The sequence below is a fragment of the Polyodon spathula genome, chromosome 6, assembly GCF_017654505.1.
Source record: "Polyodon spathula isolate WHYD16114869_AA chromosome 6, ASM1765450v1, whole genome shotgun sequence".
NCBI classification, from domain to species: domain Eukaryota; kingdom Metazoa; phylum Chordata; class Actinopteri; order Acipenseriformes; family Polyodontidae; genus Polyodon; species Polyodon spathula.
The window spans coordinates 21,138,551-21,152,661 of record NC_054539.1 but is presented as its reverse complement, the minus strand read 5'-3'; the positions used below and the strand labels follow the sequence as shown (position 1 = coordinate 21,152,661).

The following is a 14,111-nucleotide window of genomic DNA, read 5'->3' as shown; positions in this document are numbered from 1 at the left end:
TATATATATATATATATATATATAAAAATAAATATACCCTTCAGTTGCGGAGTCCTTTACAAAATGCTGATACCATAAGCTTTAAAACTATATATAAAATCTACAAATGTTATTTTGGTATAGATGAATTTATAAAGAATTTCATGCAGGTTGAATTTTAAAGTAAAAAAAAAAGAAGAAATTTACAAATAGATCTTTCAACTAAGTCATTTTTAGAAACTCTAGACTGAACACAAAACTACATTATGTTGGTTGATATATAGTCATAAGAACTTTATTATACAACTTTAATTGTTTCAATAATATACTACAATAGCAAAAATATACAAAGAAAGATTAACTACCCTTTTTTAAATTTATTAGAATTACCCATGTATAAATAACCTATTCAATATTATTGATTATCCATGAATATTAAAACGTGTAGTGTGCTCTCAAATGTATCAAAAACACAAAATAAATCCACTTGTGCTGTTCTGCAAGTAATCAGCAAATGTTTTTATACTGTTCTCATTTTCATTTCTGAGTGGCCCCTGCTAAAACATCTTAATATCTAAATTCATCATTCAGTTCTTGAAGTCAAAGGTCATAGCATTTAGATGTGGACAAATTGTATATAGTATTCTAGCGTATATGGTATAAAACATAGGTTTGCAACCCTATACAAAGCAATTGGTTTAGTTTTGGCTTCAAAGCTCTCTATATGTATATGGCACACTATTTGGCTACACATTTTCCATTCTAAACCAAAGCACAAATCAAACTACAACTATCTTTGTGCGTCTGTATTTATTAATTCCTCTGCAAGGGATAACTGAAGTATAGTTTTAAATTCAGAGAAATGGCATTGACATGGCGAAAAAGAGGTGCAGGTAATAGCTCCAAAAAAAAAAAAAAAAAAAAAAAAAAATCAGACACACACACATATATATATATATATATATATATATATATATATATATATATATATATATATATATAAAATTCTGAAACAAATAAATCTGTTTTGGCACTGGAATGTTGTAATTAAAAACACATTGTGCCAATCAATCAACTTCACACCTGTTATTACCAAACTTAAACTGTGCTCTGTATGAATCAGCACTCCTCTGGAATACAGTGATTTTTGCTTAGTTTTTTTTTTACAAGAATACTAGAAGCTCCTACAGCGACCACTCAGAAAGTCAAAAGGTGGGAGATCTGCATTTGAGAGAATCTAATGCAATATGTACCTATAAGCCCACAGTGCAGCAAGGGATTTACAGAGCCTCAAACTCGTCGATCCTCTGCTTGGTGTTGCCTTGCCGGATCTGCCTCAGTGTTTTGTATTTGTCACGACCAACCCTCACATTCTCAGTGTGGATCAGGTCATTGTGGGTCTTCTTACTATCATCTCTGGCCTGGGCCAGCTCTGAACTCAAAGCCTGGGGAAGACAATGGGGCAGAAATCCATCAAGAACTGAAACACTGCAGTCAAGGAGTGATTTATTAGTGCTGGAACAAATATTCAAACAAAACACTGCTTGAAATGCATTCAGGAGGCAAAGTAATAATAATTTGTATTTAAAATTACAATTTATAATACATGTAACCAAAAACATATCAAGGATAGAAAACAAATTCATAAAACACGTTATACTGTATGCAAGTGGTTCTCTTATTTAAAAGGACAGATTGGACCAGTAACAAAAAAGGATTAAACATTCTCTTTGTAAACAGCTATTCCTCATTGCAATAAAACAATTTACAAAATTGCAGTTTCAATGTATATTTACTCTTTTTAGTACATAGGTTGGGGGGGGGGGGGGGGGGGGGGGGTGTGTGACTGAAAAGCTGTAGACTTGATCTGATCAGGCAATGGCATTATTGCTCTTACCAGGAGCTGCTTCTGGACACGCTCGTTCTTCTCTGCTTCGGTGATGCGGTCCTCCTCCTTGCGATGGTCATTGATGTTCTCATACTGCAGCTCGGCGCTGTAGGTGCTGTTAGTCTCCTCAACATCCTCCAGTTCGTTCTCTTCCATGTTCTCATACAGTGGGGGAGGGGGTGGTGGTGGAGGGGCTGTCATCACCATGTGCAGCTCCTCTCTGGTCCTTACCAAGTCCTCCTGGGCTTCCCTGGCCTGAGAAAGGATGAGGATAAAGGCTTGCATATTAGTAATAAGGGAAACAAGGGTCTTTGGTCAATAACACTAATGCAAGAACAAGTCCACCAGCTGGCAAAAATGACCAGCTTACTTCCCATGACTCACTGAAGCATTTTTTCTTTTAGATAAAGCAAAAGTTGTATGTTTTAACACTATAACCACCACAGCAGTCATGTTAACGGTTTGAGGTTTTCAAATTGAAATTACTCTGCATGTCTGAAAAAGTTACGCTGTTGTCCGTTTGACTTTTCCTAAATACCCTGACGGCGTTTGAAATGCAGGATCAAAAATAAGGAAGTTATAAATAACTTATATTATATAATAAGTTATATTGATTTAAAGTGAGCAACACACACACACACACACACACACCACACAACACACACAGAGAGTGCCAAAGAGTCGGAGCCATGAAACTAAATGAGCATATACCTGTTTACAGTAAAAAAAAAAAAAAAAAAAAAAGCATAATACATTAAATAGTGAAAAATGCATAATACATGAAATAGTAGAAATGTTTATTTCATTACAGTTTTTCATTTTTTGAAGTAGTGCTTTATATGTGGCAAGTTAGAAAATAAACCCTTTATGTTTAATTGTTCATTTAAATACAGCATTTTGGCAGTGCAGATGTTTTATATGACGTGTTTGAATAAAACTTGTTGTATTCGATATTTTGTCTTTCATTTTAATATTATTGTTTAATATGTAACCGTCATAATGACTGCCTGCAGTGTTTTTAGGTATGAGCATAACCATGGCAGTTTTAGTGTTAAATCATCTTTCTGAAGTTTATTATTTACACAGTACTGTTAAGTAACATGTGATTGAATTGCAAGTTACTGTATATGAACTATAATGAGGTTTAAGAAAAATCTATTCAAAACAGAAGACTTAGTGCAGCCTAGGTCAAAGAACTCTGATACTATTTAATGGTCTTTCTATTAAAATGCACTTGGTGCTGAAAGATGCTCAATTCACAAGACCCTCAGAAGCAGAAAACTCACTCTGTGCTGCCACTGGTCAGCTTCCTCCTCCTTGCGCTTCTTGGACTCCTCCAGAAGTGCGATCTTGGCTGTATATTCTGCCAGCTCTGCAGCCTGTCACAAAACATTTCCAATGCAATACATTATGCACCACTGTACTGCAGCTGCACCAAGTTACTTTTCTAACATAGAACTGAGAACATTCAGTATGAACAAGGTGGTAATAAAGTAAAGTGTAAAGTAAAAAAAAAAAATTAAAAAATGAATATATATGAATTTAACAGAAACCCCTTAAATCCTTGTGTATCCTGTTCCACAAACTACAATTTGTTAGGATAAAATGCAACACAACAGGTCTTTAAAGGAGAAACAAGTCTTGGAAGCAGATGTATCGCTGTATAGACACTCACCAGCTGTTCCTGGCTCTTAATTTGGTCCTCAGCCTGCCTAGCCAGTTCCTCCTTGGCAAGCAGAGCAGCCTGGCGATCAGCCTCCAGGCGTGCTGCCTCTTGTTCTGCCTTTCTTCTCTCATCCTCCAGCTGAATGGCTCTCCTCATCTGCTCTTGCAAATCTGCAAGACCAAGAGTTAATCAGAGGGGTCTGCAAAGTCTAGGCTAACTATGATGAATATCTTTTCAGAGAAATGCAGCATGCAACCCTTTGAATATTATGACATGTTAACTATGACATTTTGTCCACAGCAGTTTTTCATATTGCTAAGATTTTTTTCCAGCCAGCCCACATATGGTTTCCCCTCTCTTTAGAATCCACTTCTCTGTAAAAGTATGAATATAGAGGCTTACCTCTCTCTGCTTTCATGGTCTTCTCTTCAAACTGGTGCAGCCTCACCTGAAGCTCCCTTTTCTCTCGCTCCATCTGCTCCTTCTCCTTCTCAATGGTCTCCCTTTTCTTCTTCTCATTCACCAGCTGTGCTCTGTAGATAAGAGCAGACCAGTGGTAACAAAGGCAGAGGAGGACAATAAAAGTGACACAGACAAATATGCACTCGGCAGATACTGTACTTCTTGGGAGACTGATGATTTTGGGGGTGGGGAGTGCAAGGGTACCTGCCTGATACAGGATTACTGTGGCAAGACACTGACAGACATGTGGAAAATGGGAAAATATATCCCTGATTCTGATAAATAGAAGTTTAAAATGAAATTTCACGTATAAAAAAATGCAGCTCTTTTAGATAAATCACTCAAATCATTCTAGTACAGTCTGTGCCGCTTTAAATCAGGACGGCTCGGGTGAAGTAAAAAAAAATATCCCGAATAAGAGGCATTTGAGATGACCTTAGGTCAAATTTTTTTTTTTGTTTCTAAATGAAAAGAAAAGGAATACATGTTAAATACATAATTCAAAATGTCAATTTTGTTTATTCCTAAAATAAATAAATTGATTTTTTAAAATTTTACATGAAACGAAAAACTATGAAAATCACATCTTATCACAAGGCGAGATATCTGGGATGTTGACACGACAACTTTCTTTGCAACAGCAGCCTGAAAAACCACAGGAGACTCCAGCTCCAAGATTGCAACGTGGTTTAAACAAGTCACAGCGTAATCACACACTCCCTGGACTGTGCTACTCGAGCCTGTCCTCCTCTGAAAAGCGATCGCCGTTTGTCATTTGAAAATACTGTATCCCATTTAAATGACAAACAGCACTGGGAAGAACACAGTCTACCAGAATTGTATGCCATTTAAAGCAGAAATCCTGATTATCAGCATCCTGATTCATGCTTTCTCTACATAGTTCTTTTTTCACTGAAAACATCCTAAAAAGCAGATTTGCCCTATTATCACAAAGGGGACAAGGCAGGCCAGTGAGCAAGTATGGGAAAACCTGGTTATTGTAATGCACACAGTTTACAGATCAATGACAGTAGTACAAATGAATTACTATATAACCTCAGGCGTGGAGGAGACCTACCTCTCCATCTGTCTCTGGTGCTTCTCCTCACGGGCTTGTGCCTTCATCTGCTGCACCTCGATGGTGTCAGGCTTCCTGCGCCGCATGTACAGCTCGTGGTTCCCCATGCACAGCTGCAGGATGCGCTTGTTGATCCTCAGGCGTGGAGCATAGAACACAAAGTCCTGAAAATGCACAAGTCAGATAGGTTTTACGGTTGTCTGCCTCAAACTTTCACCAATTGTCAACCCTTTCATAACCAGGCCTGTCAGATAGAAAACAAAAATACATTTGGCAAGCCCAGTTTATATGATGAGAGGTCACAAGCTCAAATGTGGTAAGGGGTGCAACAATTAGGGCTGTATTAGAAGGTTCGTCAGTTTTTTGTTTTTATTTCTGTTAACAAAAATCGTTTGACAGTGTGTAAATGACATAAAAACATATTAAAATGTCACACATGCAAAATCTGATCTTTTGATTTGTATAATGCATATTAAAATAAAAGTTGTAAAAAATCCACTACCAAATTGTTTTATGTAGCAACTGTGTATGGCGCCACTGTCATGTATGATGCAGAGTATATTATGCCAAAGCACTGAAGGTGTAGCTATCGGCTGTTGTGCTTCAGTGAAATATGTACTGAATACCTAGCGTACAAGTGATATGGCAGAAATATGTTTGAAATATTTCTGCCATAAAGAAAAAAAAAAAACATACGCCAACACAGATAATTTTAAATTTAGATAAAACTAATCACTATCCGTCCCTCCTCCTCCAGCAAAAAGAGGCAAATTTCTTCATTCACCATTTTGCAAAGCGTTGTATAGCTGTATTGAAAGAAATGTCTCGAAAACCCTCAGCTGTTAGGGATCTTTTTTTGTTAAATGCTGAGAAGACCAGAAATAAAAAAAAAAGTTGAATGCAAACTGTGCAAGTGTTTGTTGATGTATCATGGAGGCACATCAATCTCTGGGGTCACTTTACAATCGTAAGTTCATATTATTTTTAGTAATTGTAGTAAAACATGACGGTGACTGATAACCTGCTTGGAACAGTGACTGTTAAATTAAGTTTGTTTTTCCTAAGTCCGCTGCAGTTAGTGCTGCTGCAATGCAAGCTTACTCGCAAGCAGCATCAATTAGGTGTACATAAACAATGTGTATTTTTATTTCAATTATAAACAATGCTTACTGTTATACATAGCATTTTTAAACTACATATGAATGTTTTATTCCATTTATATGGCTTACCTGTAAAATAGCATTTTCAATCAAATCTAAAGTAGCTATGGTGACGTCACCAGTAAATTAGTACCATCGAAGGTCCGAACCTTCAAAGGTCAAAACGTACCCTTCGTTGCAGCCCTAGCAACAACTAAATCGATGCAAATTAGAACCCAGTTTGAAGTCTCCTGTTGCCAGTTTGCATTAAGACCTTGAGTGTGTGAGAGAGCGCTTCTTTTAGTGCTAGTACGGTAGATTAGCACGTTGCTAGGATACTCACTTTAAGGTAAAACTTGTTTACCGTTTTTTTCTTTTTAAAATCTAATCTAATTAACTCTACCGATGTAGCATTTGTTTCAAGGGGTGCTGTTGGATTATATGGCAATAGTATATAAAAAGAAGCTAAATTTAGTCCGGTAGTTAAATTAGTCAGGATTTGTGAGATTAATTCAAATGTTTTGCTTTGCTTTTGGACATAAAATGTTAACAGTAATGAACAACGATAGTTCAGATAGAAATTACTTCTGTTAAAATACAGTATTTTCTTTTATTATGTTAACACTAGAACCGCCGCGGTTATACTCATACCTAAAACCACCGCAGGCAGTCATTATGACGGTTACATTTTAAACAGTTTCAAGACGAAAGACAAACTACTGGCTACAACTGAAAAGTTTTATTCAAGCACATCACTTCAAACATCTGCACAGCCGAAACACCACATTAAAATGAACAATTAAACAAAAAAGGGTTTGTTTAATAACTTACCACGATAAAGCACTTCTTTAAAAAATGGAAACTTATAATAAAATAAACATTTCAAAAGAAACTAGCGTGTAAACAGGTATATGTACATACAAAACTGTAACAAATGTATTTCATTTAAAACAAAAGTAACACATGTTTTCTCTGTGTGTGTCGCTCTGATGCGGCACAACATCCACGTTGAGCTGCTGCAAAGATGACATCTCCTGATATTTTCCCTGGTGCACTCCTTGTATAAAAACGAAGGAATTGGTGGCTGCCAGGTCCAGTAGAGATAACAAGCTTATATATTTTTAAATATATATATATAAATAAATATTGTAAGTTATATTCAAAATAAAAATACATGTATTTTAAAAGGCTGTGATAGCTGACAGCTTTTGCTGTTCTAGGTAGAGGGGATTATTCTAACATTTTTATTTTTACGATCCTGCCTTTCAAAATGCCATCAGGGTATTTAATACATTATTCAGGAAAAGTCAAGGACAGACAACCGCATGTGTTTCACACAAGCCGAGTAATTAAAATTTCCTGTGGCAGGAACTTTGACTGCCCTGTACAATACATGTTTTTATTTTGAATATAACCTACAATATTAATTTTTTTCAATTTTTTCATTTTTTCATTTTTTTTTTTTTTGAAATACACAAGCCTCTTATCTCTACTGGGACCTCGCAGCCACCAATTCCTTCGTATTGTACAAGGAATAAACATCATAGAAGAGATTTCACCTTGAAGCTAGCCACAGCGCTTCGGCAGAAACATTTCAACTTGGATTCTGTGCTAGAGTGACGCACGCAGAGGAAACATGTTACTTTCGTTTTAAATTACAAAATAAATTTGTTTGTTAGTTTTAAATTACAAAATAAATTTACAGTTTTGAATGTACATATACACTAGTTTCTTTTGAAATGTTTATTTTATTAGTTTTCCATTTTTTTGAAGTAGTGCTTTATAGTGGAAAGTTAAAATATAAATCCTTATGTTTAACTGTTCATTTAAATAGTGTTTCAGCTGTGCAGGTGTTTGATAATGACGTGCTTGAATAAACTTGGATTTTAATATTGATGTTGTTTAAAATGTAACCGTCACAATGACTGCCTGCGGTGGTTAGAAGCGAGTAGTTTTTCGAGATTTACAATTATACTGTATTTCTCGAAAAACTACTCACTTCTAAATCTTTTGTAGTCATCTTTGTATTACTTTAGTATAAATACATGTTAATTTGGATTCATATGTTTTTTTCTGACTTTATGTGAACGAAAAGACACACATTTGCCCATTTTCCCATTGGAAATAGTGATATTTTGAAATATCACTGTCCTGGTCACAAAAGCAAAGTTTGTGAGGAATAGTAGCCATTTTCTATACTTTTGAGGCATAAGTAAGTAGGAAGTAACACTTACTACCCAGGAACAAAAATTGTGTTACATAGTGTTATCATTGATAAATGCCTATACAATAAATCCAATACGAAATTAGGGTGGCGATTGCACCATTAGTTATTTCCAAAAAGTACTGTATTGAAAAGATGACAATTCAAAAGTGTATCTGCAAACAGATTCTTTTTGTAAATCAGAAATAACAAAATAACACAATTTATTGTGCTTTTTATTTGCACATTGTACATCAGTAACAAACATCCCCCACCACCTATATCCATTAACTATGCTTATAAAATTGTAACATACATATGTAGAGAAGCAGGTTGCATTACACATCTCTGTAACTTGTGCTAAGAATATCCCAACCAAGGGGACAAATAAAAATGGTTTTGAAGACTACAGCACATCAAATCAACACTGCCATCCTCTTTAGTTCTTAAACAAATCCTTAGACTGCTTACATGTAGATCTGACTGCCTTAAGGTGGCGCTGCTACACTTGCTTATCTTGCTTTGTTTTGCATTGGCTAGAAGACTGGATTATATACTTCTGTAAATGTTCAGCCAAATTTTCAATTACCTACTGTAGTTTACCATATTGAGGATTTAAAAATGGGTCACAAAAGTAATATATCCAACCTAATTATCCACCAGCCAAATGCTTTTGCAGTCTTAGGTGAACCCCTGGCTCTACATTTTCCACGTTTTAAATTTATTACTACCGTTTGCTCAATCTATCACCAACCCTCTTGGTGTCAAAATACATATCCAGAGTTAGCAGTAATAATCACAAGGAATGAAAACAAAACACCCATTGTACTGCCATTTGAGCCTGGTTTTATTGAAACCTTAGAAAAACAGGAGAGAAGAAAAGCATATTTTTACTGTATAAGGGCCCTTCACTAATTCACTGTTTTCAATACTGATGTGGAGGTCAGATAGCGAAATAAAGAGCGAATATTGGCTTGAACCTGCTATTCAAGTATTATTTCCACTTCTGCTATAGGACCATGTACCTACTCAAAGCAAGACAACACCAGGTAAAGAATTACAAGGGTTTCGAGTCACGAGGAAACAAGGCCTATGCAACATTACACATTAAGAATAATGAAACCATAATATATTATTGTTATGAAGGTTTATAATCTCTCTTTAGGTACAGTACGAAACTCCAGAAGCAATCTACACAAACAGCTGGTTCCAAATCTATCCTACAAGTAATTTTCAATGACTACTTACTATCCCTTCACTATCAGTTAAACACACCATGAATTACTGCAGAGTTTGCTTACTTTTGAAGGTGCTGTTGTGAGAAGTCAGTTATATTTATTGATTTAAAGGAAAATAAAAAAGGGCACCCTATGTTCAGAAATACAATCTATACAGCACATATGCTAATGCAGTAGTTCAGTATCTTTGCACTCAGACTTGATAGCACTTTTTTTCTTCAGTGGCTGGTAAGATGTTTATAGGGAAAACATACATGGAAAAAAAAAACCTTAGATCAACACCTGCAACCCTAATGAGAGTGAGCAAGCAAGGGAATATTGGACCTTGCTGCAATGCAAGGCATGTTCACAGGCACAACACAGGATTTCCATGGCAACCTCAAAACACTACACAGAGATTTCCAAGCTCTAGCAGTAATCTGACTAATTGAAAGCATGATTTACATAAAAAAAGAGAACTCCAAGAAATTAAACAGTGTATAAATACAAATCATTAAAAGCAGGGAAACAGTACGATGACAATCAAATCATTTTTGTTGGACAGTTACCTTTTCATTTCTAAGAGGAATTAATTGTTGGTGGTTTCCACTAGACTTTCCAACATACACCATTCAATAGTCATGGCTCACCATAACACTAAGGTTGGTAATGTTTTAAAAGCAGACTGCAATAATGAAGTCTATTTTATAGACAAAGACATTTTAGATAAACCACTAAACTAGTACATATATACATATTATTGTAGCTTATTAAAATGACCTGCATTCTGGGCACTAGACTTGCTTTATGTTGTACTTACTGGAGCCTTCTTGTCAATAGGTTTTATAATGAATTTCTTGTCATTGAAGGAGATGTTCCTAATTTCACTCCAGGGGAAACCAATCTTTGGAGTTAATCTGAAATGAAAAGAGAAATGTTACACCTTTCATATCTTTAATGCCGAATCATAAAATAGACTAACTACATAGCTCAGATGATTCAAACATTGAAGGCATTTCAAAGGCAACTGGCACAGTGAGGCACTTTGGATGAAACTACAAAATAATGCCAACATTTTTGATGTAATATACTAGAAAAAGTTCTCTATACTGGTATATGTCATATTTTGACACCTGTGTACTTTGCTGTTACCAATATTGCCGACAAGCTTGATCTGGGAGGTTCCCAAAAGGATTAGTTGATTCTCAAGTCTGTTGCAAGCTTTTTCTGTGCAGTATGTTTACTCTAATGCAATCAGCGTGTTAGATAGGCTACACAAGCATGGTGTCCTGTGTCTAGAGATGCTTAAGTATAGTTTTCTGGTTTTCAAGAACATAAGAAAGGTTACAAACTAGAGGCCATTAATTTGGGAGAGTCTAGTTTCATCCAAAGCTTTAACATCATTGCTAGGCCAATGTAGTTTTGCCTATGCCAATTATTTGCATTTCTACACTCTCCACTGCCAGCTTCTAAATGCATGCCAGGGTACCTGCCTCACCTCCACTTCTGACAACAGCTACCAGCACAACACAACAAAGCGAGAAAGTTCTTCCAGCGACAGCGTAGGAGCGACATGGTGTGAGAAGTGCACCGTTTAAAAGTGCAGAGCAGTTAGAAGCAGTTTGAAAGTAGACTGACAGCTGCAGAAACTAAAAAAGAACATGACCTTCAAGCCAATAGTCTGTGACACTTGCATGATGTTCATTTTGATAATCTAAATTTTGAAGTGGCTGAAATTTGTTTGATGTTTTGATTTCTGGTGGTTGTGTTTGATGAAGTTTCTTTTTTTCCCTGCCTCTGCCTACCTGAACCCAGCTATTTTGACTAAAGTTTACAATTTTAGAAAGGCAAACTATAAAGGTATAAAACAGACTAACAGAAGTAGATTGGAGTAAAATAGAGAAAACATCCACAGAAAAAAAGATGGCTGTTTTTTAAAAATGTAGTACTAGAGGCGCAAAACAATTACATCCCAAAAAGCAGACACATCTAAATCTAAAACAAATTGCCAAAATGGTTTAATTGGATCAATTAAAAAAAGATATTCAGCACTTCACAGCGCATTTAAAAAGGGACCAAGACGACAGAGTACTTGGATCTACAAACAAGTCAAAAAAGAAGAGAGAGAGAGAGACAGAAATGAGCATTGCTAAAGGGGCTAAAACCAATTCCAAAAAGTTTTTCCAATATTGCAACAGCAAGTCAACATTAAAAAAGATGAGGTTAAATGTATAAGGAGATACAAATGGCAAAATCATAGATGAAGAGAAAAAAATTGCAAATATATTAAACTATTACTTTTCACAAGTTTTTACAAAGGAGGATACAGACAACATGCCCCGCATGTCGACCTATTTCTATCCAGTTGTAAATAACTTTAGCAAAACAGAGGCAGAAGTGTTAAAAGGACTAGGAGCTCTTAAAATAAACAAATCCCCTGGGCCAGGTGAGATCCTCCCAATAGTACTCAAAGAAATGAAAGTAGTTATTCACAAACCGCTAACCAAGATCATGCAACAGTCTCTTGTCACAGGGGTTGTACCGACAGACTGGAGAATTGCAAACTTAATACCGATCCACAAAAAGTTGGACAAAACCGAACCAGGTAACTACAGGCCAATAAGTCTGACTTCTATTATATGTAAACTATAATACGATCCAAAATGGAAAATTACCTATATGGTTTTAGGAAAGGGAGATCATGTCTAACTAATCTGCTTGACTTTTTTGAGGATGCAACATCGACAATGGAAAAAGTCAAAGCATACGACTTGGGGTTTATTTAGATTTCCAGAAAGCTTTTGACAAAGTCCTGCTTAAAAGATTAATTCTCAAACTGAACGCAGTAGGGATTCAAGGAAATGCATGCACATGGATTAAGGAGTGGTTACCATGTACAAAACAGAAAGTACTGATTACAGGAGAAACCACAAAATGGAGCAAGGTTAATAGTGGATTACCACAGGGACCAGTATTAGGTCCTCTGCTATTCCTAATCTACATCAATCCTTTGTGATCTTACGCCGGACCAGGTCCAACATTACAATTTTTCCTTTCCAGTCCGATGTTGGACCCAGTCCGACATCCACAAAAAGGTGTCACACAGGTCCCTAGTCGTTTTTTCTCCGGAAAAAACGAGAAAAGCTGCTTCCAGATCTAGCGATCAAAGAAAATTGCAGACATTTGCCAAGCTTTTTGAGATGTTATAGTAATAAAATAATGACTTGGATAGCATTATTGAGGAGTTTGGTGATAAAACGAGTGATCAGGAGATGATTTATCAGTATGCACTACTATGAAGAGATATGTGATGAATACAGCGAACAAGGAGTGGGGCAGGGCTGGAGATGTAGTACTGTGTCCTTTTGATATGCGGTGGCTGTTAAACCCGTTTTACTGTGAATAAAATTACTTTTAAAATGGCACATGTAAAATAAACCGCTTGTGTGAAAATTAATTAGACCTTGACGCGTGTTGAATAAATGGACCGCAAAAGGGTAATGACTTGGATTCTGGTACCGTAAGCAAACTTATTACATTTACAGAGACACAAAAATAGGAGTGGCAAACACCGTTACAGAAGCAAAGGTCATTCAAAATGATCTAGATAGCATTCAGAACTGGGCAGACACATGGCAAATGACATTTAATAGAGAAAAGTGTAAGGTACTGCACGCAGGCAATAAAAATGTGCATTATAAAATATCATATGAGAGATCCTGAAATTGAAGAAGGAATCTGAAAAAGACCTAGGAGTTTGTTAACTCAGAAATGTCTTCATCTAGATAATGTGGGGAAGCTATAAAAAATACCAACATGCTCAGATATATAGTGAAAAGTGTTGAATTTAAATCAAGGGAAGTAATGTTAAAACTTTACAATGTATTAGTAAGACCTCATCTAGAATATTGTGTTCAGTTCTGGTCACCTCACTACAAAAAAGATATTGCTGCTCTAGAAAGAGTGCAAAGAAGAGCGACCAGAATTATTCCGGGTTTAAAAGGCATGTCATATGAAGACAGGCTTAAAGAATTTAATCTATTTCAGTCTTGAACAAAGATGACTATGTGGCAATTTCACTTAAGTTTTGAAAATTTTAAAACATACTGACAATGTCGACCCAGGGGACTTTTTCTACCTGAAAAAAGAAACAAGGACCAGGGGTCGCATATGGAGATTAGATAAAGGGGCATTCAGAACAGAAAATAGGAGGCATTTTTTTAAATTTTATTTATTTATTTATTTATTTTTACAAAGAATTGAGGGTCTGAAACCAACTCCCCAGTAATGTTGTTGAAGTTGACACCCCTTCAAGAAGCTGCTTGATGAGATTCTGGGATCAATAAAACTACTAACAACCAAAACGAGCAAGATCTTGTCAACTATGTTCCTATGTTCTAACAATGTAGCGACTGTGTAGGTGTTTCCAGCGTCAGTGCAGAAAAGGCAGGACACCAGGGCTGGTTTTAATAGCGGTTA

At 36.0% G+C, this 14,111-nt stretch overlaps 1 protein-coding gene across 1 annotated transcript in view; it reads right to left on the bottom strand.

Annotated features, from left to right (window-relative positions):
* Positions 1–997: 997 nt before the first annotated feature.
* LOC121317004 (ezrin-like) overlaps positions 998–14,111 on the bottom strand; it is a 45,142-nt gene continuing 32,028 nt past the window's right edge. Inside the window, exons 8-14 of the mRNA XM_041252500.1 lie at positions 10,453–10,549; positions 5,074–5,237; positions 3,936–4,066; positions 3,543–3,703; positions 3,154–3,246; positions 1,877–2,122; positions 998–1,424 (exon numbers count right to left, since the gene is read on the bottom strand). Coding sequence (XP_041108434.1) covers positions 1,260–1,424; positions 1,877–2,122; positions 3,154–3,246; positions 3,543–3,703; positions 3,936–4,066; positions 5,074–5,237; positions 10,453–10,549 — 1,057 coding nt within the window. The 3' untranslated portion in view covers positions 998–1,259. The remainder of the gene's footprint in view (positions 1,425–1,876; positions 2,123–3,153; positions 3,247–3,542; positions 3,704–3,935; positions 4,067–5,073; positions 5,238–10,452; positions 10,550–14,111) is intronic.